Raw genomic sequence first — 27,093 nt, forward strand, 5'->3', positions numbered from 1 at the left:
AGCCCAGCCTAGTCAGAGTGCTAATGTACACATACACTACCTAGGATGCCAACACACACCAAATAACGAAAGGCGCGAAACCTGTGGATAGAGTCGTAAACTTGACTGGCGCGTGCTGCTCCCCTCGTAGCCATTTCTGAGCGGAGGTGAGAAACAGGTTGGTGTTACCAAACAAAAAGAAGACAAATACTAATCATTACTTACCAAATAGGCCTACAATAAGTGAGAATCGGGCATTTGTTCTTTTCACAATGCAATATCAGACTGTAGAAAGCTAGCAATGTCTGCAACAAACAGCACTCCATTTGTGTGAGGAGAGAATGAGAGAAAAAGCTCACAAGTACATCGGTGTGTGTGTGTGTGTGTGTGTGTGTGTGTGTGTGTGTATCTGTCTGTGCACTGATGAGTGTGTGTGTCTAAGTGTGTGAATCCACTGTTTGGCAGGACATCAGTCCATTTAGGAATATGTGTTACCTACTTGTGGCCTAATTGTTATTGTACGACAGTGAGTGTGTTATTGTACGACAGTTAGTGTGTTAATGTACGACAGTGAGTGTTATTGTACAACAGTGAGTGTGTTAATGTACGACAGTGAGTGTGTTAATGTACGACAGTGAGTGTTATTGTACGACAGTGAGTGTGTTATTGTACGACAGTGAGTGTGTTATTGTACGACAGTGAGTGTGTTATTGTACGACAGTGAGTGTTATTGTACGACATTGAGTGTGTTAATGTACAACAGTGAGTGTTATTGTACGACAGTGAGTGTTATTGTATGACATTGAGTGTGTTAATGTACAACAGTGAGTGTTATTGTACGACAGTGAGTGTTATTGTACGACAGTGAGTGTGTTATTGTACGACAGTGAGTGTTATTGTACGACAGTGAGTGTGTTATTGTACGACAGTGAGTGTGTTATTGTACGACAGTGAGTGTGTTATTGTACGACAGTGAGTGTGTTATTGTACGACAGTGAGTGTGTTATTGTACGACAGTGAGTGTGTTATTGTACGACAGTGAGTGTGTTATTGTACGACAGTGAGTGTGTTATTGTACGACAGTGAGTGTTATTGTACGACAGTGAGTGTGTTATTGTACAACAGTGAGTGTGTTAATGTACGACAGTGAGTGTTATTGTACGACAGTGAGTGTTATTGTACGACAGTGAGTGTGTTATTGTATGACAGTGAGTGTTAATGTACGACAGTGAGTGTTATTGTACGACAGTGAGTGTTATTGTACGACAGTGAGTGTTATTGTACGACAGTGAGTGTGTTATTGTACGACAGTGAGTGTGTTATTGTACGACAGTGAGTGTGTTATTGTACGACAGTGAGTGTTATTGTACGACATTGAGTGTGTTATTTTACAACAGTGAGTGTGTTATTGTACGACAGTGAGTGTTATTGTACGACAGTGAGTGTTATTGTACGACAGTGAGTGTTATTGTACGACAGTGAGTGTGTTATTGTACAACAGTGAGTGTTATTGTACGACAGTGAGTGTTATTGTACGACAGTGAGTGTTATTGTACGACAGTGAGTGTTATTGTACGACAGTGAGTGTTATTGTACGACAGTGAGTGTTATTGTACGACAGTGAGTGTTATTGTACGACAGTGAGTGTGTTATTGTACGACAGTGAGTGTGTTATTGTACGACAGTGAGTGTGTTATTGTACGACAGTGAGTGTGTTATTGTACGACAGTGAGTGTGTTATTGTACGACAGTGAGTGTGTTATTGTACAACAGTGAGTGTTATTGTACGACAGTGAGTGTTATTGTACGACAGTGAGTGTTATTGTACGACAGTGAGTGTTATAATACGACAGTGAGTGTTATTGTACGACAGTGAGTGTTATTGTACAACAGTGAGTGTTATTGTACGACAGTGAGTGTTATTGTACGACAGTGAGTGTTATAATACGACAGTGAGTGTTATTGTACGACAGTGAGTGTTATTGTACGACAGTGAGTGTGTTATTGTACGACAGTGAGTGTTATTGTACGACAGTGAGTGTGTTATTGTACGACAGTGAGTGTGTTATTGTACAACAGTGAGTGTTATTGTACGACAGTGAGTGTTATTGTACGACAGTGAGTGTGTTAATGTACGACAGTGAGTGTTATTGTACAACAGTGAGTGTTATTGTACGACAGTGAGTGTTATTGTACGACAGTGAGTGTTATAATACGACAGTGAGTGTTATAATACGACAGTGAGTGTTATTGTACGACAGTGAGTGTTATTGTACAACAGTGAGTGTTATTGTACGACAGTGAGTGTTATTGTACGACAGTGAGTGTTATAATACGACAGTGAGTGTTATTGTACGACAGTGAGTGTTATTGTACGACAGTGAGTGTGTTATTGTACGACAGTGAGTGTTATTGTACGACAGTGAGTGTGTTATTGTACGACAGTGAGTGTGTTATTGTACAACAGTGAGTGTTATTGTACGACAGTGAGTGTTATTGTACGACAGTGAGTGTGTTAATGTACGACAGTGAGTGTTATTGTACGACAGTGAGTGTTATTGTACGACAGTGAGTGTGTTATTGTACGACAGTGAGTGTGTTATTGTACGACAGTGAGTGTGTTATTGTACGACAGTGAGTGTGTTAATGTACGACAGTGAATGTTATTGTACGACAGTGAGTGTGTTATTGTACGACAGTGAGTGTTATTGTACAACAGTGAGTGTGTTATTGTACGACAGTGAGTGTTATTGTACGACATTGAGTGTGTTAATGTACAACAGTGAGTGTTATTGTACGACAGTGAGTGTTATTGTACGACAGTGAGTGTGTTATTGTACGACAGTGAGTGTGTTATTGTACGACAGTGAGTGTGTTATTGTACGACAGTGAGTGTGTTATTGTACGACAGTGAGTGTGTTATTGTACGACAGTGAGTGTTATTGTACGACAGTGAGTGTGTTATTGTACAACAGTGAGTGTGTTAATGTACGACAGTGAGTGTTATTGTACGACAGTGAGTGTTATTGTACGACAGTGAGTGTTATTGTACGACAGTGAGTGTGTTATTGTATGACAGTGAGTGTTAATGTACGACAGTGAGTGTTATTGTACGACAGTGAGTGTTATTGTACGACAGTGAGTGTTATTGTACGACAGTGAGTGTGTTATTGTACGACAGTGAGTGTGTTATTGTACGACAGTGAGTGTGTTATTGTACGACAGTGAGTGTTATTGTACGACATTGAGTGTGTTATTTTACAACAGTGAGTGTGTTATTGTACGACAGTGAGTGTTATTGTACGACAGTGAGTGTTATTGTACGACAGTGAGTGTTATTGTACGACAGTGAGTGTGTTAATGTACGACAGTGAGTGTTATTGTACAACAGTGAGTGTTATTGTACGACAGTGAGTGTTATTGTACGACAGTGAGTGTGTTATTGTACGACAGTGAGTGTGTTATTGTACAACAGTGAGTGTTATTGTACTACAGTGAGTGTGTTATTGTACGACAGTGAGTGTTATTGTACGACAGTGAGTGTTATTGTACGACAGTGAGTGTTATTGTACGACAGTGAGTGTTATTGTACGACAGTGAGTGTTATTGTACGACAGTGAGTGTTATTGTACGACAGTGAGTGTTATTGTACGACAGTGTGTGTGTTATTGTACGACAGTGAGTGTGTTATTGTACGACAGTGAGTGTGTTATTGTACGACAGTGAGTGTTATTGTACGACAGTGAGTGTGTTATTATACGACAGTGAGTGTGTTATTGTACGACAGTGAGTGTGTTATTGTACGACAGTGAGTGTGTTATTGTACGACAGTGAGTGTTATTGTACGACAGTGAGTGTGTTATTGTACGACAGTGAGTGTGTTATTGTACGACAGTGAGTGTTATTGTACGACAGTGAGTGTGTTATTGTTCGACAGTGAGTGTGTTATTGTACGACAGTGAGTGTGTTATTGTATGACAGTGAGTGTGTTATTGTACGACAGTGAGTGTGTTATTGTACAATAGTGAGTGTGTTATTGTACGACAGTGAGTGTTATTATACGACAGTGAGAGTGTTATTGTACGACAGTGAGTGTGTTATTGTACGACAGTGAGTGTTATTGTACGACAGTGAGTGTGTTATTGTTCGACAGTGAGTGTGTTATTGTACGACAGTGAGTGTGTTATTGTACGACAGTGAGTGTTATTGTACGACAGTGAGTGTGTTATTGTACGACAGTGAGTGTGTTATTGTACGACAGTGAGTGTGTTATTGTACGACAGTGAGTGTGTTATTGTACGACAGTGAGTGTGTTATTGTACAATAGTGAGTGTGTTATTGTACGACAGTGAGTGTGTTATTGTACGACAGTGAGTGTGTTATTGTACGACAGTGAGTGTTATTGTACGACAGTGAGTGTGTTATTGTACGACAGTGAGTGTGTTATTGTACGACAGTGAGTGTTATTGTACGACAGTTAGTGTGTTATTGTACAACAGTGAGTGTGTTATTGTACGACAGTGAGTGTGTTATTGTACGACAGTGAGTGTTATTGTACGACAGTGAGTGTGTTATTGTACGACAGTGAGTGTGTTATTGTACGACAGTGAGTGTTATTGTACGACAGTGAGTGTGTTATTGTACGACAGTGAGTGTGTTATTGTACGACAGTGAGTGTGTTATTGTACGACAGTGAGTGTGTTATTGTACGACAGTGAGTGTTATTGTACTACAGTGAGTGTGTTATTGTACGACAGTGAGTGTTATTGTACTACAGTGAGTGTGTTATTGTACGACAGTGAGTGTGTTATTGTACGACAGTGAGTGTGTTATTGTACGACAGTGAGTGTGTTATTGTACGACAGTGAGTGTGTTATTGTACGACAGTGAGTGTGTTATTGTACGACAGTGAGTGTTATTGTACGACAGTGAGTGTGTTATTGTATGACAGTGAGTGTTATTGTACGACAGTGAGTGTGTTATTGTACGACAGTGAGTGTGTTATTGTACGACAGTGAGTGTTATTGTACGACAGTGAGTGTTATTGTACGACAGTGAGTGTGTTATTGTACGACAGTGAGTGTGTTAATGTACGACAGTGAGTGTGTTATTGTACGACAGTGAGTGTGTTATTGTACGACAGTGAGTGTTATAATACGACAGTGAGTGTGTTATTGTACGACAGTGAGTGTGTTATTGTACGATAGTGAGTGTGTTATTGTACGACAGTGAGTGTGTTATTGTACAACAGTGAGTGTGTTATTGTACAACAGTGAGTGTTATTGTACGACATTGAGTGTGTTATTGTACGACAGTGAGTGTGTTATTGTACAACAGTGAGTGTTATTGTACGACAGTTAGTGTGTTATTGTACAACAGTGAGTGTGTTATTGTACGACAGTGAGTGTGTTATTGTACGACAGTGAGTGTTATTGTACGACAGTGAGTGTGTTATTGTACGACAGTGAGTGTGTTATTGTACGACAGTGAGTGTTATTGTACGACAGTGAGTATGTTATTGTACGACAGTGAGTGTGTTATTGTACGACAGTGAGTGTGTTATTGTACGACAGTGAGTGTGTTATTGTACGACAGTGAGTGTTATTGTACTACAGTGAGTGTGTTATTGTACGACAGTGAGTGTTATTGTACTACAGTGAGTGTGTTATTGTACGACAGTGAGTGTGTTATTGTACGACAGTGAGTGTGTTATTGTACGACAGTGAGTGTGTTATTGTACGACAGTGAGTGTGTTATTGTACGACAGTGAGTGTGTTATTGTACGACAGTGAGTGTTATTGTACGACAGTGAGTGTGTTATTGTATGACAGTAAGTGTTATTGTACGACAGTGAGTGTGTTATTGTACGACAGTGAGTGTGTTATTGTACGACAGTGAGTGTTATTGTACGACAGTGAGTGTTATTGTACGACAGTGAGTGTGTTATTGTACAACAGTGAGTGTTATTGTACGACATTGAGTGTGTTATTGTACGACAGTGAGTGTGTTAATGTACGACAGTGAGTGTGTTATTGTACGACAGTGAGTGTGTTATTGTACGACAGTGAGTGTTATAATACGACAGTGAGTGTGTTATTGTACGACAGTGAGTGTGTTATTGTACGATAGTGAGTGTGTTATTGTACGACAGTGAGTGTGTTATTGTACAACAGTGAGTGTGTTATTGTACAACAGTGAGTGTTATTGTACGACATTGAGTGTGTTATTGTACGACAGTGAGTGTGTTATTGTACAACAGTGAGTGTTATTGTACGACAGTGAGTGTGTTATTGTACGACAGTGAGTGTGTTATTGTACAACAGTGAGTGTTATTGTACGACAGTGAGTGTTATTGTACGACAGTGAGTGTTATTGTACGACAGTGAGTGTGTTATTGTACGACAGTGAGTGTGTTATTGTACGACAGTGAGTGTGTTATTGTACGACAGTGAGTGTTATTGTACGACAGTGAGTGTGTTATTGTACGACAGTGAGTGTGTTATTGTACGACAGTGAGTGTTATTGTACGACAGTGAGTGTGTTATTGTACGACAGTGAGTGTTATTGTACGACAGTGAGTGTGTTATTTTTTTAAACCTTTATTTAACTAGGCAAGTCGGGTAAGAACAAATTCTTATTTTCATTGACGGCCTAGGAACAATGGGTGAACTGCCTGTTTAGGGGCAGAACGGCAGATTTTTACCTTGTCAGCTCGGGGATTCAATCTAGCAACCTTTCAGTTACGAGTCCAACGCTCTAACCACTAGGCTACCTGCTGCCCCATATGATAGTGAGTGTGTCATTGTACGACAGTGAGTGTTTGTGTTTCTAGACTAGGTGACACACATCTCATCCTCTCCAAAGGGTTCCCCCAGGCAACAAAGGCTGATGTGTTTCCTATCCACTATCTTACACACGTGCACACACACACCCACTGGACAAACCCACACGTGACTGAATCTTACCACTCTATTTCTGTTGCTTGTTTACAGGACACTGATCTCCTGGACATTGCCTACATCAAGGACGCCAGGAATGGAAAATGCACAAAAACGCCAAAGGTAAGTCAGTCGGGCCAGTGACTTCTGCTCAGTGCACGATTCAAATAGATTCAGATGTACATCTGTGTATCTTAGACAAGCAGACCAATTCTGATCTTTTTTCCACTAATTCCACTAAAAAGATCACATCAGATCTTTTCACATCAGATCTTTTCACATCAGATCTTTTCACATCAGATATTTTTCAGAACTGATCTGATTAGACCAATTAGTAAAAAAAAAAATCAGAATTGGGCTTCCTGTCTAAACACAGCCTTACTGTCTTTCTGCCAAAAACTCAGTTCCAAAGTTTATGACAGGGCTTTATGAGAAATACTGGAAGACAGACAAGCTAATAGGATATATAACAGGGTTTTATGAGAAATACTGGAAGACAGACAAGCTAATAGGATATATAACAGGGTTTTATGAGAAATACTGGAAGACAGACAAGCTAATAGGATATATAACAGGGTTTTATGAGAAATACTGGAAGACAGACAAGCTAATAGGATATATAACAGGGTTTTATGAGAAATACTGGAAGACAGACAAGCTAATAGGATATATAACAGGGTTTTATGAGAAATACTGGAAGACAGACAAGCTAATAGGATATTTTTTTAGTTTTATGTAGGCTGGACAGGAATATGAGGTGAAAGAGGAAGAGAGAGACAGAGACACGGACATTTTAATATATCTGCAGATGGATACAGACCTGGAGGATATCACTGTACAATGGTGTGTGTGTGTGTGTGTGTGTGTGTGTGTGTGTGTGTGTGTGTACTTATTTGCACACAGAAATACCCCCAGATTAGTCAGATCTGCCAGAATGGCATAGGGAATAGTATAGAATAGAATAGTTATTGTCTTGTCATCTTTACAAAGCAAATTCCTTTGCTATGCTCCAACCCCCTTGACACATAAACAGACAACATATAAACAAGCACTACTTCAAACGAGGCACAGCTTAGTGTTATTGAGCAATGCCATGGCCTTGGGTGTGTCTGAGTGTCGCATTCTGGCTACAGCTGCTACACCAGGAGTCAAGGAGACTTCGACATAACGACCGTTGGCACGAATCTCTAATTGCTATGGTAAACAACAACATATTAAATTGTAGTATTTGGATGGAATGGCCCTTTGTGATGCTCTCCTTCTAAGAGCAGACTGAAGAGCAGACAGCCTGCTAATGATGCATACCAACACACTGGCAGCTGTTGCTTTTGACGCCAAACTGAATTTTAGTTGGTTGTGACCAATCTCATAGGAATATGTACGCATTCTCACATTGGCAAACTATCTGCAACCGTCAGAGAATCTGTCAGGCATATTTGGCTCTCTGGCCATTCATGCCTCACTTTAAAGGCCATTAATGCCTCACTTTAAAGGTGCAATATGTACAAATCGCTCCACCATTTCTTAGTTCCAGAAATTCTAATAGTTCGCCTAATTTCAGTTTATATGACAAAACAAGCAGTGCAGAGAATCATTGTACCATCTAAACCGCTGTGAAATATATTTTACATTACCAAAAATATTGTATTTTCAGCTGTTTGACGCTCATGTACAGAGACGCAAGTGTAAGTGACGGTGTAAGAGACAGTGTAAGTGACAGTGTAAGAGACAGTGTAAGTGACAGTGTAAGTGACGGTGTAAGAGACAGTGTAAGTGACAGTGTAAGAGACAGTGTAAGTGACAGTGTAAGAGACAGTGTAAGTGACAGTGTAAGAGACAGTGTAAGTGACAGTGTAAGAGACAGTGTAAGTGACAGTGTAAGAGACAGTGTAAGTGACAGTGTAAGAGACAGTGTAAGAGACAGTGTTAGTGACAGTGTAAGAGACAGTGTAAGAGACGCAAAAACTAAACTAAAGAACGGGAAGCATAGAAATAACTTACATAGAACAGATATACCACTTCTTAGACTTGCTTTCAACATTTCTATGTGAATTTGGTCAGGTCACCCGAAAAGTTAAATATTGCAGCTTTAATCAATCAATCAATCAAAATTATATATAAAGCCCTTCTAACTCTACTTCTATCTCTACCTCTATCTCAGCCTGTAACTCAGCCTCTACCTCTACCACAGCCTCTACATCAAATCAAATCACATTTATTTGTCACATACGCATGGTTAGCAGATGTTAATGCGAGTATAGCGAAATGCTTGTGCTTCTAGTTTCAATCATGCGGTACTATCAAATCAAATCAAATCACATGTATTTATATAGCCCTTCGTACATCAGCGATTCGTGCTGTACAGAAACCCAGCCTAAAACATCAGCTGAAAGTGCTGTACAGAAACCCAGCCTAAAACCCCAAACAGCAAGCAATGCAGGTGTAGAAGCACAGTGGCTAGGAAAAACTCCCTAGAAAGGCCAAAACCTAGGAGGAAACCTAGAGGAACCAGGCTATGTGGGGTGGCCAGTCCTCTTCTGGCTGTGCCGGGTGGAGATTATAACAGAACATGGCCAAGATGTTCAAATGTTCATAAATGACCAGCATGGTCAAATAATAATAATCACAGGCAGAACAGTTGAAACTGGAGCAGCAGCACGGACAGGTGGACTGGGGACAGCAAGGAGTCATCATGTCAGGTAGTCCTGAGGCATGGTCCTTAGGGCTCAGGTCCTCCGAGAGAGAGAAAGAAAGAAAGAGAGAAAGAGAGAATTAGAGAGAGCATACTTAAATTCACACAGGACACCGGATAGGACAGGAGAAGTACTCCAGATATAACAAACTGACCCTAGCCCCCCGACACATAAACTACTGCAGCATAAATACTAGAGACTGAGAAATTTAACAAGTAATCTAACCTAACAATTTCACAACAACTACCTTATACACACAAATGTAAAGGAATGAATAAGAATATGTACATACAAATATAGGAATGAGTGATGGCCGAACTGCATAGGCAAGATGCAGTAGATGGTATAGAGTACAGTATATACATATGAGATGAGTAATGTAGGGTATGTAAGCATTATATAAAGTGGTGTTGTTAAAAGTGACTAGTGATACATTTATTACATTAATTTTTCCATTATTAAAGTGGCTGGAGTTGAGTCAGTATGTTGGCAGCAGCCACTCAATGTTAGTGGTGGCTGTTTAACAGTCTGATGGCCTTGAGATAAAAGCTGTTTTTCAGTCTCTCGGTGCCTGCTTTGAAGCACCTGTACTAACTCTACTTGTACTGACCTCGCCTTCTAGATGATAGCGGGGTGAACAGGCAGTGGCTCGGGTGGTTGTTGTCCTTGATGATCTTTTTGGACTTCCTGTGACATCGGGTGGTGTAGGTGTCCTGGAGGGCAGGTAGTTTACCCCCTGTGATGAGTTGTGCAGACTTCACTACCCTCTGGAGAGCCTTACGGTTATGGATGGAGCAGTTGCCGTACCAGGCTGTGATACAGCCCGCCAGGATGCTCTCGATTGTGCATCTGTAAAGGTTTGTGAGTGTTTTTGGTGACAAGCCAAATTTCTTCAGCCTCCTGAGGTTGAAGAGGAGCTGCTGCGCCTTCTTCACCACACTGTCTGTGTGGGTGGACCATTTCAGTTTGTCTGTGATGTGTACGCCGAGGATCTTAAAACTTTCCACCCTCTCCACTACTGTTCCGTCGATGTGGATAGGGGGCAGCTCCCTCTGCTGTTTCCTGAGGTCCACGATCATCTCCTATGTTTTGTTGACATTGAGTGTGAGGTTATTTTCCTGACACCACACTCCGAGGGCCCTCACCTCCTCCCTTTAGGCCGTTGGTAATCAAGCCTACCACTGTAGTGTCATCTGCAAACTTGATGATTGAGTTGTAGGCGTGCGTGGCCACGCAGTCATGGGTGAACAGGGAGTACAGGAGAGGGCTGAGAAATCACCCTTGTGGGGCCCCAGTGTTGAGGATCAGCGGGGTGGAGATGTTGTTACCTACCCTAACCACCTGGGGGCAGCCCGTCAGGAGGTCCAGGACCCAGATGCACAGGGCGGAGTCGAGTCCCAGGGTCTCGAGCTTAATGACGAGTTTGGAGGGTACCATGTTGTTAAATGCTGAGCTGTAGTCGATGAACAGCATTCTTACATAGGTATTCCTCTTGTCCAGATGGGTTAGGGCAGTGTGCAATGTGATTGCAATTGCGTCATCTGTGGACCTATTGGGGCGGTAAGCAAATTGGAGTGGGTCTAGGGTGTCGGGTAGAGTGGAGGTGATATGGTCCTTGACTAGTCTCTCAAAGCACTTCACGATGACGGAAGTGAGTGCTACGAGGCGGTAGTCATTTAGCTCAGTTACCTTTGCTTTCTTGGGAACAGGAACATGGTGGCCCTCTTGAAGCATGTGGGGACAGCAGACTGGGATAAAGATTGATTTAATATGTCCGTAAACAAGCCAGCCAGCTGGTGTGTTTGAGTCTCTACCTCTACCTCATCCTCTACTGTACCTCTGCGTGTACCTCTATCTCAGCCTCATTCTCATTATACAAATTCTCCTTTTACATTAAAGAACAGCAAAGTCCCTGCTTCTATTATGGAAGGACACAGGGTAGATAAAAAAACATTTGTATTTATTCAACAAGGCCAGTCCCATTGAGACAGAGAGACAAGAAGCAGTATCACTAGCACCCTAACAAATGTTTGTTTTTTAAATTATAAATAGGTTATTATGTGGGTTTGTGGGTTACTTTAATGTCCCTCAAGATGAGTGGCGTCATCTCAGACAACAGCTAGTTGTAGCAGACAGACAGAGCCAGCCCGACACAGTGTTGATGTGAGATGGGCTGTTGTGTAGTTAATGAAGGTCAGATGTGTCTAAACAGGCTTGCCAGGGATTTCACGGCTGTGTTGTCTACGTCTGGGATCTGTTTCTTACAGACACAGGCCCGCCTGGTCAGTACTGATGGAAATGACAGGGGTATGGAAACATAGAATCTGACAATTCCATATTCTTCATAACAGACAACTGCTTGTGTTCATTGTTTGGTATACAGTGGCTTGCGAAAGTATTCACCCCCCTTGGCATTTTTACTATATTGTTGCCTTACAACCTGGAATTAACATGGATTCTGGGTGGTTTGTATCATTTGATTTACACAACATGCCTACCACTTTGAAGATGCAAAATATTTTTTATTATGAAACAAACAAGAAATAAGAAAAAAAAACTGAAAACTTGAGCGTGCATAACTATTCACCCCCCCCCCCCCAAAGTCAATACTTTGTAGTGCCACCTTTTGCTGCAATTACAGCTGCTAGTCTCTTGGGGTATGTCTCTATAAGCTTGGCACATCTAGCCACTGGGATTTTTGCCCATTCTTCAAGGCAAAACTGCTCCAGCTCCTTCAAGTTGGATGGGTTCCGCTGGTGTACAGCAATCTTTAAGTCATACCACAGATTCTCAATTGGATTGAGGTCTGGGCTTTGACTAGGCCATTCCAAGACATTTAAATGTTTCCCCTTATACCACTTGAGTGTTGCTTCATCAGTATGCTTAGGGTCATTGTTCTGCTGGAAGATGAATCGCCGCCCCAGTCTCAAATCTCTGGAAGACTGAAACAGGTTTCCCTCAAGAATTTCCTTGTATTTAGCGCCATCCATCATTTCTTCTAATTTGACCAGTTTCCCAGTCCTTGCCAATATGATGGCGTTCTCAGGGTGATGAGAGGTGTTGGGTTGCGCCAGACATAGCGTTTTCCTTGATGGCCAAAAAGCTCAATTTTAGTCTCATCTGACCAGAGTACCTTCTTACAAATGTTCGGGGAGTCTCCCACATGCCTTTTGGCGAACACCAAACATGTTTGCTTATTTTTTTCTGGCCACTCTTCCGTAAAGCCCAGCTCTGTGGAGTGTACGGCTTAAAGTGGTTCTATGGACAGATACTCCAATGTCCTCTGTGGAGCTTCGCAGCTCCTTCACGGTTATCTTTGGTCTCTTTATTGCCTCTCTGATTAATGCCCTAGTTGCCTGGTCTGTGAGTTTTGGTGGGCTGCCCTCTCTTGGCAGGTTTGTTGTGGTGCCATATTCTTTCCATTTTTTAATAATGGATGTAATGGTGCTCCGTGGGATGTTCAAAGTTTCTGATATTTTTTTATAACCCAAACCTGATCTGTACTTCTCCACAACTTTGTCCCTGACCTGTTTGGAGAGATCCTTGGTCTTCATAGTGCTGCTTACTTGGTGGTGCCCCTTGTTTAGTGGTGTTGCAGACTCTGGGGCCTTTCAGAACAGGTGTATATATAGTGAGATCATGTGACAGATCATACAATCTTAGATTGCACACAGGTGGACTTTATTTAACTAATTATGTGACTTCTGAAGGTAATTGTTTGCAATTTTTTTACATTTTGAAATAAGTATTTTTTTTCACTTCACTTCACCAATTTGGACTATTTTGTGTATGTCTATTACATGAAATCCAAATAAAATCTATTTAAATTACAGGTTGTAATGCAACAAAATAGGAAAAACGCCAAGGGGGGTGAATACTTTTGCAAGACACTGTATCTTTAGCTACAGTGCCTTCAGAAATAATTACAAAGTGGGATTAAAATGGATTTAATTTAACGATCCATACCAAATACTATGTAATGTCAAAGTGAAAGATATATTAATGAGAAAAATCTCCCAGTGTCTGGTGGCAAACAGACTGAACCAGGTTTTCCTCAAATTTTTTGCCTGTGCTTAGCTCCATTCTGTTTCTCCTTTATCCTGAAAAACTCCCCAGTCCTTAAAGATTATAAACATACCCATAACATGATGCAGCCACCACTATGCTTGTAAATATGTAGAGTGGTACTCAGTAATGTGTTGTATTGGATTTGACCCGAACATAACACTTTGTATTTAGGACAAAAAACAATATGCTTTGCCACATTATTTTGCAGTATTACTTTGGTTGCCAACATGTTGCATGTTTTGGAATATTTTTATTCTGTACAGGCTTCCTTCTTTTCACTCTGTCAATTAGGTTAGTATTGGGAAGTAACTACAGTGCAGTGTTGTTGATCCATCCTCAGTTTTCTCCTATCACAGTCATTAAACTCTGTAACTGTTTTAATGAAACCCTGAGCGGTTTCCTTCCTCTCTGGTAACTGAGTTAGGAAGGAAATCTGTATCTTTGTAGTGACTGGGTGTATTGATACACCATCCAAACTGTAATTAATAACTTCACCATGCTCAAAGAGATATTCAATATCACTGCTCAACTGAGGGACCATACAGATAATTGTATGTGTGGGGTACAGAGATGAGGTACTCATTCAAAAATAATTTTAAAGACTATTATTGCACACAGAGTGAGTCCATGCAATTTATTATGACTTGTTGGGCACATGTTTTACTCCTGAAGTTATTTAGGCTTGCCATAACAAAGGGGTTCAATACTTATTGACTCAAGATTTTTCAGCTTTTCATTTTTAATTAATTTCCACTTTGATATTATGGGGAATTGCGTGTAGGCCAGTGACAAAAACAAAATCTCTATTTCATCCATTTTAAATGAAGGCTGTAGCACAACAAAATGTTGGAAAAGTCAAGGGGTGTGAATACTTTCTGAAGGCACTGTCCTTTAATGGTGTGCCCATCTGAATAAGCTGATGGTCAGTGTGGCTAACCATTATTCCCCAGAGGCCTGGTCAATGTAGCAGGAGCTCTCTCTCAGCTTGATGGGACGTTATTAGACCAGATTACAGTTGAGAGGGAACTGGCTGTTCCTGTCCTCGCCACTCACAAAAAATAATCTCTCTAAACCTCATAACTTAATTCTCAGAATTTGATTCTCATAACTTGATTCTTCTAACTTGATCATCATAGCTTGATCCACATTACTAGATACTCATAACTTCCTCTTCATAACACAATTCTCTTAACTTCATAACGTTATCTACCTCAATAACTTCTCCAACTCCATTCAATATTAAGTCAATTATCTTCCTCTACGAATCACAATTTTCCCCTCCCATGGTTGGAATCATTCTCACTGCTCCCAGGGAACCAGATAGACACACTATAGGAAGATTAACTCTAGAACCGCTAGGCCGCGAGGGACCCCCCCCCCCCCCCCCTCCTTCAAACTAATGAGCAGTCATTCTGACTGCAACATTCTAAAAGTATCATTCATATATTTCATATATGCAATCGCAAAAATAATCATTTGGTTGTGTCTATGAAGGCCTTGGGTAACATTAGAATGCGATTTTTATTTTATCTCAAATAACACAACAGCATTTTCATTCGTTTATGTTACTGTAGGCTATACGTAAAAAATATAATAATAACAAACTTCAAGTGTTCAATAAATTGTATTTGTGGCGTGCCTTTGTTACAAGAATGAAACAGAAAGCATGTATTGGAACACGATAACAGTTTAAAAAATAGTTATAAAAATACCCGAACCACTAATTCGCATGGCCAAATTATGAAACATCAGTAGCCTAAACATAAATTATAAGCACCAAGTGGCCTTGATAAATAGTGAAACTCGGCATAAAAACAATAATGGCATTATAATGAATATAAGTGGCGATATGACAGCAGTCAGAAAATAGTAAATTATTGTCAGCGTGTGCTTATATTGAGCGCGTTTTCACTCAATGGCATGTTGGATTTCATATAGCTGGTATCCCTTGTCCTAACACTTGACAACACATTTGACACACTGATATACCTTTGTTTTGTTGTTATGCACAATGGTTTCCGGTTTTCGCCTAATTGTGTTCCGTTGTCTTGTTATTCTTTGTGGATTACAACGCCTGTGCACGTGCCTTATTTTGCGCAGAGGGAGGCAGCTCCGGTCTCCCTTTGTTCATGGTGCCAGCCAGACTTGTTTTTTTTGCAAGCAAATTGTTCGTGGATGCCAGTGAAGTTAAGAAATTGTCCATGGTAAGATTTCTCCCCTTGCCAAAGTAAGGTCTCCGACACTCGCACACCTGATGCTGACCAATGTGGATCTTTTCCCAGATATTGAAATCCGTTCAACATGTACAATTGCGCTCGCTCTCACTGTGTAGCCTACTCCAGATAGATCAGAGTAGACTGCTTGGATTCGGTGGACTGATATTGGGTACATACCATTTTAAGATTATAATAAGAGTGGATCAGTACAATAGAATGGCCCGCCCTGTTCTTAATTCACAATTGGTGATGACATAATTATGCGTCGTTGGCTTCCCACTCACCCATTCGCCCCATCATACTTTACTTCATTTATTTCATCTGTTGTTATACAGGATGTGTGAAATTAGTTTCGGTACAGTTTCGAAGCAATTATCCGGGTGATTATCAGCGGGGCACTTTCAACTGTCGGAAGAGGCCCTAAAGTGGGGAGAAGGAGGGGCAACAGGGAAACAATTCAAAAAAATGAAATGCCCTCTTAAAACTGGTTAGAACTCCAGTTCTGTTTGTGATAAAGATTCTAACAACGACATTGTGTTATATAGACTTATTAAGGAAAAGTCAAAGTCAAGGATGGAGGAGGGCAAGACTTTAAAAATGTCAAGGTAATACATTTTTTTTTTACTGTTTTAGCGGTTCTAGTGTTAAAAGACTTCAGCCACAATTGAGTCCCGGAGGGCTTTGACTTTCATGGACGGGAATTGTTCTTTCTTAGAAAAAGCGCAGGAGAAAAGCATTCAGCCTTTCAATAGGGCGCTGTGCGTCCGCTGGGTCATCATGACAGGCTTGCTCATTCTCCATGTTTATGTTGAGCAAACCCAAACCACTTCTGTACGTGTCATCTCAGTTACACTTTAGAAATATAATCTCATTGCTATCATTGAAGTACTATTTCAAGATGTTCTTGCTATAAAGCTAACCTAACCTCACTGACGTGATGTTCCAACAAGATCTCACAGTCTCACATCAGAATTAGACATTCATCCATGTTTCTCAAATGACACATTTCGAAGTTGTTCAGAAAGGCCACATTTAAGTTTAGGTATTAGCTTAGAATTTTTAAGGTTAGGGTTGAGTTTAGGCATAAACTCTGAATGCTTAAGGAACAGGTTAAGGTTTGGGATAGGCTTAATACAAAATCTCAAAAACAATTTTCTATCGCTGGATTCAAACTTGCAGCATTTGGTACCAAAAGTAGATGTTTACGCCTATCCTCCATTCCCGTCAAGGAAAATTGAAATCTAAACTCAGCAAAAAAAGAAACGTCAATTTTTCAGGACCCTGTTTTTCAAAGATAATTTGTAAAAATACAAATAACACCACATATCTTTATTGTAAAGGGTTTACACTGTTTCCCATGCTTGTTTAATGAACCACAAAATGAATGAACATGCACCTGTGGAACGGTCGTTAAGGCACTGACAGCTTACAGACGGTAGGCAATTAAGGTCACAGTTATGAAAACTTAGGACACTAAAGAGGCCTTTCTACTGACTCTGAAAAACACCAAAAGAAAGATGCCCAGGGTCCCTGCTCATCTGCATGAATGTGCAATAGGGATGCTGCAAGGAGGCATGAGGACTGCGAATGTGGCCAGGGCAATAAATTGCAATGTCCGTACTGTGAGACGCATAAGACAGCGCTACAGGGAGACAGGATTGACAGCTGATTGTCCTCGCAGTGGAAGACCACATGTAACAACACCAGCACAGGATCGGTACATCCGAACATCACACCTGCGGGACAGGTACAGGATGGCAACTGCCTGTTTTAAGGCAGGTCCTCACCAGACATCACCGGCAACAACGTCGCCTATGGGCACAAACCCACCGTCGCTGGACCAGACAAGACTGGCAAAAAGTTCTCGTCACTGACGAGTCGCGGTTTTGTCTCACCAGGGGTGATGGTCGGATTCGCGTTTATCGTCGAAGGAATGAGTGTTACACCGAGGCCTGTACTCTGGAGCGAGATCGATTTGGAGGTTGAGGGTCCGTCATGGGCTGGGGCGGTGTGTCCCAGCATCATCGAACTGAGCTTGTTGTCATTGGTACATAAGCACATAACAGCTAATGCTCAAGAACAATGACGTTGATGCATATTACACAAGCACACACTCTCTCAGATTTACACACACACACGCACGCATGCACGCACACACACACACACACACACACACACACACACACACACACACACACACACACACACACACACACACACACAGGAACCTACGCAAACAGGTTAATCTAGACCAAGTGACAGGGGTGAAAATAGAGTTCTGGTGGAATTTCAATGAGAACTGTCTACAAAGGCTTTCGGCCCGCTTGGCCTGCCCTGAAAGAACCACTGTTATCTGTAGAGAAAACACATGGAGCCAGATGCTATGAAATAATGTGGTCGCTAAAACAATACCCCGTATCAGCCACAACCACACACACAAAACAATCAGCACAGACACAAAACAATCAGCACAGACACAGAACAATCAGCACAGACACAGAACAATCAGCACAGACACAGAACAATCAGCACAGACACAGAACAATCAGCACAGACACAGAACAATCACCACAGACACAGAACAATCACCACAGACACACAATAGTAGGGGGCTATTGAGGCCTGTTAGTTGACCTTGTGGTTCTATCTACTGTACACAGCTAGTCTTAGTTAAGACAAAACACCAGGGACACTTATTGTGCTACGGGACTTCACTTTCTTCTTTACGTTCCATGGTACAACTCAGGGCCAGTCCAGAGAGAAAGGACAGGAAAGTGTTTGTGTTTACACAGTGTTCCAGTGACGTCTCTGTTTACAGTGTTTACAGCAGGGCTCTGGGGAACTAGCCAGCTCAGTGTCAGTCTGCCTGTCTGTTAGGACCGGGAATTGCCAGGGACCTCACAATACGATATTACACGATATGCATTGCAATTCTATATGTATCACAATTTACCACGATTCTGTGTTTTTCGATTTGATTCTGTGATTTTATTGTGATTTGATGTTCCAAACATATTGCTCACTATATGTCTTCTGCAGAGGTAAAAGAGAGAGCATGAGAACATTTGTTTTGATCAGTCATGAAAATAAAACTCCTGAAAAAATGTTGGCTCCCCTTTAGAAAAGAAGATTGAGGCCAAGCTATAGAAGGAGAAATACCAGAGTTGTGGGCCAGGTACAGCCGACTAGCGCTAGCTAACATTATTAACTACCTAGCAAAAAAATGAATCAAAAATTGTTACTTGGAGTCATAGAATCTATATAATATCTGCAAAAATAAAATAGTCATACTCTACTGTATATGTTTTTTGTCCATCCCTACTGTCTGTCCTCTGCAGCTCATTAATAGGAGCCAGGGGAGAGTTAGCTTACCCTGTGCTTCACAGTCAAAACAGGTTGCCCATGTATTATGACAACATTTTGAGGCTTGTCAAAGTTCGGTAGCTGAAGTCCACGCCCCTTCGTCAGTGATTGGTCAACAGTAGGAATTCTTCAATGAAGTGTTTGTTGTTATTCAATGACAGAAGACTACTTTTCATGGACATTTTTACACTGGAGAAATACTGCACCAAACATCTTAGTTAAATGTAAAATTGTACGACTATGACCCTCTTAGCAAAAACATCAACATTTATTATAGTTAAATGTAAAATTGTACGACTATGACCCTCTTAGCAAAAACATCAACATTTATTATAGTTAAATGTAAAATTGTACGACTATGACCCTCTTAGCAAAAACATCAACATTTATTATAGTTAACTGTAAAATTGTATGACTATGACCCTCTTAGCAAAAACATCAACATTTATTTTGAAGAAGTGTACTGGCTATGGTGTCTCAACAGGGACAAACAGTAATATTACGCTTCTTGTGTAATGTAATCTTTAAATCCCAAAACTCACTTCTGTTTACATTGAGAGTATGCTTGTGTTGCGATATCCAAAGCGTGCCACTTGGAATGCATGGCCAATACTTTGCTTCATTCTAAGTGGTATATGCCAGTGTTAGTGGATATTGAAGCAGAGCTTATGTGTTGTCATGGAAGTTAAAGGCCTGTAATGGATAATAGATAATAGATGTCGGTATTTCCTTTCATCTGTGACCTCTGTGGTCCGCCGTGGTCGATGAAAGAGGGGGTCACAGCGGGAGGAGTCAGCCATAACGATCAGGAACCTTTCAAGCATATTAATCCCCCGAGTAACAGACAGACAGACAGACAGACATACACAAGGTCACTGTCTACTGAGGTTGTCACTAGTTACCACAGCCACAAAGTCACAAACCCTGACCATTTATACAATTTCTCTTCTTAAAATGTGATTTAAACCTATCCCTAACTGTAACTCTAACCTTAAATTAAGACCAAACAGTCCATTTCTGTTTTAATACATTTTTACAATATACCCAATTGTGACCAACCGGCTCGATTTGGTCTTATGTAGCAACATTTGAAATTGTGTGTTTTACAGTGGATAAAAGTATAGACTCAGAGCTAGAAAATGGTGTATTACTTACATAAACTACAGTTGAAGGACAATGGGAAAGTAATTCTGCTTTGAAAGTTGATCAACTTGAAACTTCACTGTTGAGAAAATGGCCCTTGAATGTTTTGGTAAACCTACTGGGAAAGGGGGATACCTAGACAGTTGTACAACTGAATGCAGGGGGTTCAATCCAACAACCTTTCGGTTACTGGCCCAACGCTCTAACCACTAGGCTACCTGCCGGAGATCTCTTCTTTGTCTACACCCATTCAGCATCATTCAAACCCTCTTAAGACTTTGCCCCGCCCATCTCTTTAAGGATTTACTTGTACTTAACAACCAACGTTTCAAGACTAAAGGCTAGTTTATACTACGGGTGTATTCGTAAATTCAATCTGGAGTGCCAGTGTGCGCCCTGGGCGTTTGTAAACTCAGAGCATTGTCAGATTGTCTGTTCCTAAATTCAGAGTGTTCAGAGCGCACACTTGACTCTCTGGCTGAGGAGTAGGGTTGATCCGAGAGTTCTGGCCTAACAACGGCAGTCAAGCTCCCAAGCTAACTGGCTAACGTTGGCTAGCTTGCTAGCTACTTCCAGACATATGAGAGAACAGCTCACTCTGACCATTTTATTCACCCTAGCAAAGCTGGTTAGGCTGTTTTCATGTTATCCAGAGCGTTGGTGACTGTGACTGTGCTGCTGGCAACAATTTAATTAAGATTTTTTGCCGACGTTTACTGACACCGGCCATATTCAACGGGTGTTGAGCGTTCGTAAGTTCATCAGTTATTCTAAGCTCTGGCACACTTAGACGAGAGTGCTCTGCAATCGGAGTAGATAGCCAGAGCGAATTTATCAGCTATGTCTATTGACAGTTATCGCAGTGACATCATGAACATCTATTGAAATGTTTAATTGCATAGTGGAGTCTTTTGTTTAGACATGTAAACTAGCTATCTAAACAATAATCCCAACTCGTTACCACCCTGCATGAATCAATTTTAGCTAGCTAACATTAGGCTATAACTAGCAATGCAAATGGCTCTGAGATACGAATAATATTACCATGCAGATCATACACGTAACGTTAGCTAGCGAGCTAACAGTACGCTTTAACTGAAATGAAAACGACTTTCTGACAGAATGAGAAACGTGTAATATTAGAAAAGCTAGCTAGACTATCTTAACCTTATACATCGATGGACGCTTCTCCCTCTCCGTCACGGATGCCATGGTTGCTATTAGATTGAAGATGTAATCTGGAGACAGGTGTTTTATACAGCCTTTTGTGTGTTCTCTTTTCAGCTCCTTCTGCTTATTTGCAATCAAAGGCCAGAATTTTCTCCATCCCCTTAGCTTTCATACTCTAATTCCACTGATTTCAAAACTCGGTCCTCCAGAAAGTGGAGAGCAACACTTTGATGTCTTTGAAAAAAAGCTGCGTTAGAAAGGATGAACTACAACTACTCTGTCAATCACCATATTCTTATCGGCAGACTCAGTAGCCTCGGTTTTTCTGATGACTGCCTTGCCTGGTTCACCAACTACTTTGCAGACAGAGTTCAGTGTGTCAAATCGGAGGGCATGCTGTCCGGTCCTCTGGCAGTCTCTATGGGGGTGCCACAGGGTTCAATTCTCGGGCCGACTCTTTTCTCTGTATATATCAATGATGTTGCTCTTGCTGCGGGCGATTCCCTGATCCACCTCTACGCAGACGACACCATTCATTATACTTCCGGCCCGTCCTTGGACACTGTGCTATCTAACCTCCAAACGAGCTTCAATGCCATACAACACTCCCTCCGTGGCCTCCAACTGCTCTTAAACGCTAGTAAAACCAAATGCATGCTTTTCAACCGTTTGCTGCCTGCACCCGCACGCCTGACTAGCATCACCACCCTGGATGGTTCCGACCTTGAATATGTGGACATCTATAAGTACCTAGGTGTCTGGCTAGACTCTAAACTCTCCTTCCAGACTCATATCAAACATCTCCAATCGAAAATCAAATCTAGAGTCGGCTTTCTATTCTGCAACAAAGCCTCCTTCACTCACGCCGCCAAACTTACCCTAGTAAAACTGACTATCCTACCGATCCTCGACTTCGGCAATGTCATCTACAAAATTGCTTCCAACACTCTACTCAGCAAACTGGATGCAGTTTATCACAGTGCCATCCGTTTTGTCACTAAAGCACCTTATACCACCCACCACTGCGACCTGTATGCTCTAGTCGGCTGGCCCTCGCTACATATTCGTCGCCAGACCCACTGGCTCCAGGTCATCTACAAGTCCATGCTAGGTAAAGCTCCGCCTTATCTCAGTTCACTGGTCACGATGGCAACACCCACCCGTAGCACACGCTCCAGCAGGTGTATCTCACTGATCATCCCTAAAGCCAACACCTCATTTGGCCGCCTTTCGTTCCAGTTCTCTGCTGCCTGTGACTGGAACGAATTGCTGTACATAGTCTATCGGTAAATAGCCCACCCATTTTTACCTACCTCATCCCCATACTGTTTTTATTTATTTTATTTTCTGCTCTTTTGCACACCAATATCTCGTACCTGTACATGACCATCTGATCATTTATCACTCCAGTGTTAATCTGCAAAATTGTAATTATTCGCCTACCTCCTCATGCCTTTTGCACACAATGTATATAGACTCTCCTTTTATCTACTGTATTATTGACTTGTTAATTGTTTACTCCATGTGTAACTCTGTGTTGTCTGTTCACACTGCGATGCTTTATCTTGGCCAGGTCGCAGTTGCAAATGAGAACTTGTTCTCAACTAGCCTACCTGGTTAAATAAAGGTGAAATAAAAAAAAATACTGAGCAGCTCATGTTATAGATAGAAGCGTGCTACATGGCAGACCATGCATTTTCCGTGGCTAAACCAACTAGGCTCATCATTTAACAGTATTTACAGCTGGCTGTCACGAAGTTGGTCCCTCTCCTTGTTCAGGCGGCGTTCCGTGGTCGAAGTTACCAACCTTCTAGCCATCGCTGATCCTCTTTTCATTTTCCTTTGGTTTTGTCTTGTCTTCCATCACACCTGGTTCCAATCCCATCATTTACATGTTGTGTATTTAACCCTCTGTTCCCCCTCATGTCCTTGTGGGTGATTGTTTATTGTAGTGCTTGAACACGTCTGTCCTGGTGGGTGATTGTTTATTGTAGTTCTTGAACACGTCTGTCCTGGTGGGTGATTGTTTATTGTAGTTCTTGAACACGTCTGTCCTGGTGGGTGATTGTTTATTGTAGTTCTAAACCACGTCTGTCCTGGTGTGTGATTGTTTATTGTAGTTCTTGTAGTTCTTGAACATGTCTGTCCTGGTGGGTGATTGTTTATTATAGTTCTTGAACACGTCTGTCCTGGTGGGTGATTGTTTATTGTAGTTCTTGAACACGTCTGTCCTGGTGGGTGATTGTTTATTGTAGTTCTTGAACACGTCTGTCCTGGTGGGTGATTGTTTATTGTAGTTCTTGAACACGTCTGTCCTGGTGTGTCGGGTTATGGACCCATTTATTTAATTATTCTGTTTTCCGTTGGGTTTTTGTTAATAAACTGCGCCGTTGGAAACACAGTTATTTCTCTCCTGCGTCTGACTTCTCTGACGCCAGTTCGCACCCCTTACAACATTATAATGTGCAGTTCACACCCCTTACAACATTTATAATGTGCAGTTCACAGCCCTTACAACATTATAATGTGCAGAAGATGTGCAGTTCACACCCCTTACAACATTATAATGTGCAGTTCACACCCCTTACAACATTATAATGTGCAGAAGATGTGCAGTTCACACCCCTTACAACATTATAATGTGCAGTTCACACCCTTACAACATTATAATGTGCAGGAGATGTGCAGTTCACACCCCTTACAACATTATAATGTGCAGAAGATGTGCAGTTCACACCCCTTACAACATTATAATGTGCAGTTCACACCCCTTACAACATTATAATGTGCAGAAGATGTGCAGTTCACACCCCATGCAACATTATAATGTGCAGTTCACACCCCTTACAACATTATAATGTGCAGTTCACACCCCTTACAACATTATAATGTGCAGAAGATGTGCAGTTCACACCCCATACAACATTATAATGTGCAGTTCACACCCCTTACAACATTATAATGTGCAGTTCACACCCCTTAAAACATTATAATGTGCAGAAGATGTGCAGTTCACACCCCTTACAACATTATAATGTGCAGAAGATGTGCAGTTCACACCCCTTACAACATTATAATGTGCAGTTCACACCCCTTACAACATTATAATGTGCAGAAGATGTGCAGTTCACACCCCTTACAACATTATAATGTGCAGAAGATGTTCAGTTCACACCCCTTACAACATTATAATGTGCAGTTCACACCCCTTACACTGGCAAATAAGTTTGTATTAAGGCACATGAAAGTTCACATCTTTCAAAAGGCATTTCTGCCAAAAAACGCATTTTGATCAACAACAAAAAATGTTTACGTTCAAATGGCTCTCCTGTGAAGTAGTGACGCGCGACATCAAATCAAATTTATTTATAAAGCCCTTCGTACATCAGCTGATATCTCAAAGTGCTGTACAGAAACCCAGCCTAAAACCCCAAACAGCAAGCAATGCAGGTGTAGAAGCACGAAGTTGGTCCCTCTCCTTGTTCAGGCGGCGTCCAGTTTCCTGAAACGAGTCACAATTTAGAATTTTTGGCTGTGGCAGCTAGTGTGTCCCGCGGTACCCTGATCCTACACTATAGAGCACATCACACAGTCCAGAGCACACACTGTATACAGAGTGACAAAGTGATTACACGCTGTGACTTACAGTGAAAACACACTGTCTGCATCCCAAATGGCACCCTTTTCCCTATATAGTGCACTTCTTTAGTTTGACACTATATAGGGAACAGTGTGCCTGTTGTGACACATGCACTGTACTTACTGTATAAAACATGATGATGGGATTGATACTCTCTGCTATAAAAAGTAAATATAGCGCAACATGTTCTTCTCTGCATTTAAACACTTCATTCTAATAGCTATGTAACTGATACTGAATTGGTGCACTGAGAATATTTGATTACTCACTTACTCAATGTAAAACAGAGTGGCGGTTTCATAGTAATGACATGAATCTTAAGACCTCTGCAGGTTTATGTGAGTGACTGAGTTGTGATAGTGGTCCCGAGGGAACCTGACAAATGAGCTGTCTCTCAGTCAGTCTGTCTGTAATGAGAAACATGGACAGACAATAAGACATAATAGGGTACTCAGAGGGATGGAGAGAGGGAAGGGAGAGAGAGAGGTGAGGGTGGGAGAGAGCGTGGGGAGAGAGAGGTGAGGGAGTGTGAGAGAGGGGTGTAATGAGAGATAGGGGAATGAGGGAGAGAGAGGAACAAAGACATGAACTGGTCACAGGATTCCAGGAACATGCTAATTGGTTGCTGATTGAAGCCAGGCCTTTGGTTCACTCTACCCTCCACTGTTTACTGCAGCGCACTTTTGGAATGCTGAGAGAATTGAATAGAATCTTAGGCTCAACGTAGAAACAGATCTTCATGTGCACATTAAGTTGTAGAATTGAATAAACTATAATAGACTGCAGTAGCACTTTCTGTCAAAACACATTCCATTTATTTTTAATTGACAGGATACACAATGCTACATTCACATTTTATATAAGGACTCCTTAACTACTCCCCTGTGAGATTCCTTAGTGCCTGTTAGTGCATGGGGCCATGATGCGCGTGCTCTCTCTCTCTCTCTCTCTCTCTCTCTCTCTCTCTCTCTCTCTCTCTCTCTCTCTCTCTTCCCCCCCCCCCCCCCCCACCTCTCTCGGTAGTCCCCCATACACACATGGACCTAACATGCTATCACACTCCAAGCTCCTCTCATATCACTCTCCCAACCTCCAACCCTCTCTCACTATCTCTCATTCTCCATCAAAGAAGCCACCTCGATAAATATTCTGAATGTGTATACAGTATGTGGACAGGGATAAACGCTAGTGACTGTTTGTGGTAGGTGGGATGGGGTGGTTGGTGAATTGCTATTCTTTTCATAAAAGAAATAGCTGCCGCAGTCCTCGTCAATCAAACACAAGCAAGCTATTGTTACATGACTGAAGTCTCATTGGAAAGATGGAGGAGGAGAGAGAGGGAGAGAGGAAGAGAGAGACAGGGTTAGATTTTTTTGTATCAATTACTTCGATGATATGGTCATTCAATGAATTCCCCTAGCCAGAGAACCAGACCATCTCATTTAGGCTCATGGAGAAATCAAAAGCCAGCGATCCGACACTAGACCACCTTACAGTATCTTGTCCCTTCGTCTTCAGCTAAATAAAGATTGAGTTGCTCTCTCTGAGGTTTCTTAAAAAGAATGACTCAATTGAATGGATGAATGGAAATTGGATTGGTGAAATGAAGACGGTATTGATAAACAGAGGAGCCACTGTAGTGTACAGTATATCAGAGGAGATGGTGGAGTGTACAGTATATCAGAGGAGATGGTGGCGTGTACAGTATATCAGAGGAGATGGTGGCGTGTACAGTATATCAGAGGAGATGGTGGCGTGTACAGTATATCAGAGGAGATGGTGGAGTGTACAGTATATCAGAGGAGATGGTGGAGTGTACAGTATATCAGAGGAGATGGTGGAGTGTACAGTATATCAGAGGAGATGGTGGAGTGTACAGTATA

General features: G+C 41.5%; 1 protein-coding gene across 5 annotated transcripts in view; it reads left to right on the plus strand.

Moving 5' to 3' along the window:
- LOC110521072 (1-phosphatidylinositol 4,5-bisphosphate phosphodiesterase beta-1) overlaps positions 1-27,093 on the plus strand; it is a 235,687-nt gene that overhangs the window by 60,934 nt on the left and 147,660 nt on the right. For all 5 annotated transcript variants that reach the window (XM_036976055.1, XM_036976056.1, XM_036976057.1 and 2 more), the window contains exon 3: positions 6,972-7,040. In XM_036976055.1, the coding sequence (XP_036831950.1) occupies positions 6,972-7,040 (69 nt within the window). The remainder of the gene's footprint in view (positions 1-6,971; positions 7,041-27,093) is intronic.

The sequence above is a fragment of the Oncorhynchus mykiss genome, chromosome 4, assembly GCF_013265735.2.
Source record: "Oncorhynchus mykiss isolate Arlee chromosome 4, USDA_OmykA_1.1, whole genome shotgun sequence".
Taxonomy (NCBI): Eukaryota; Metazoa; Chordata; class Actinopteri; order Salmoniformes; family Salmonidae; genus Oncorhynchus; species Oncorhynchus mykiss.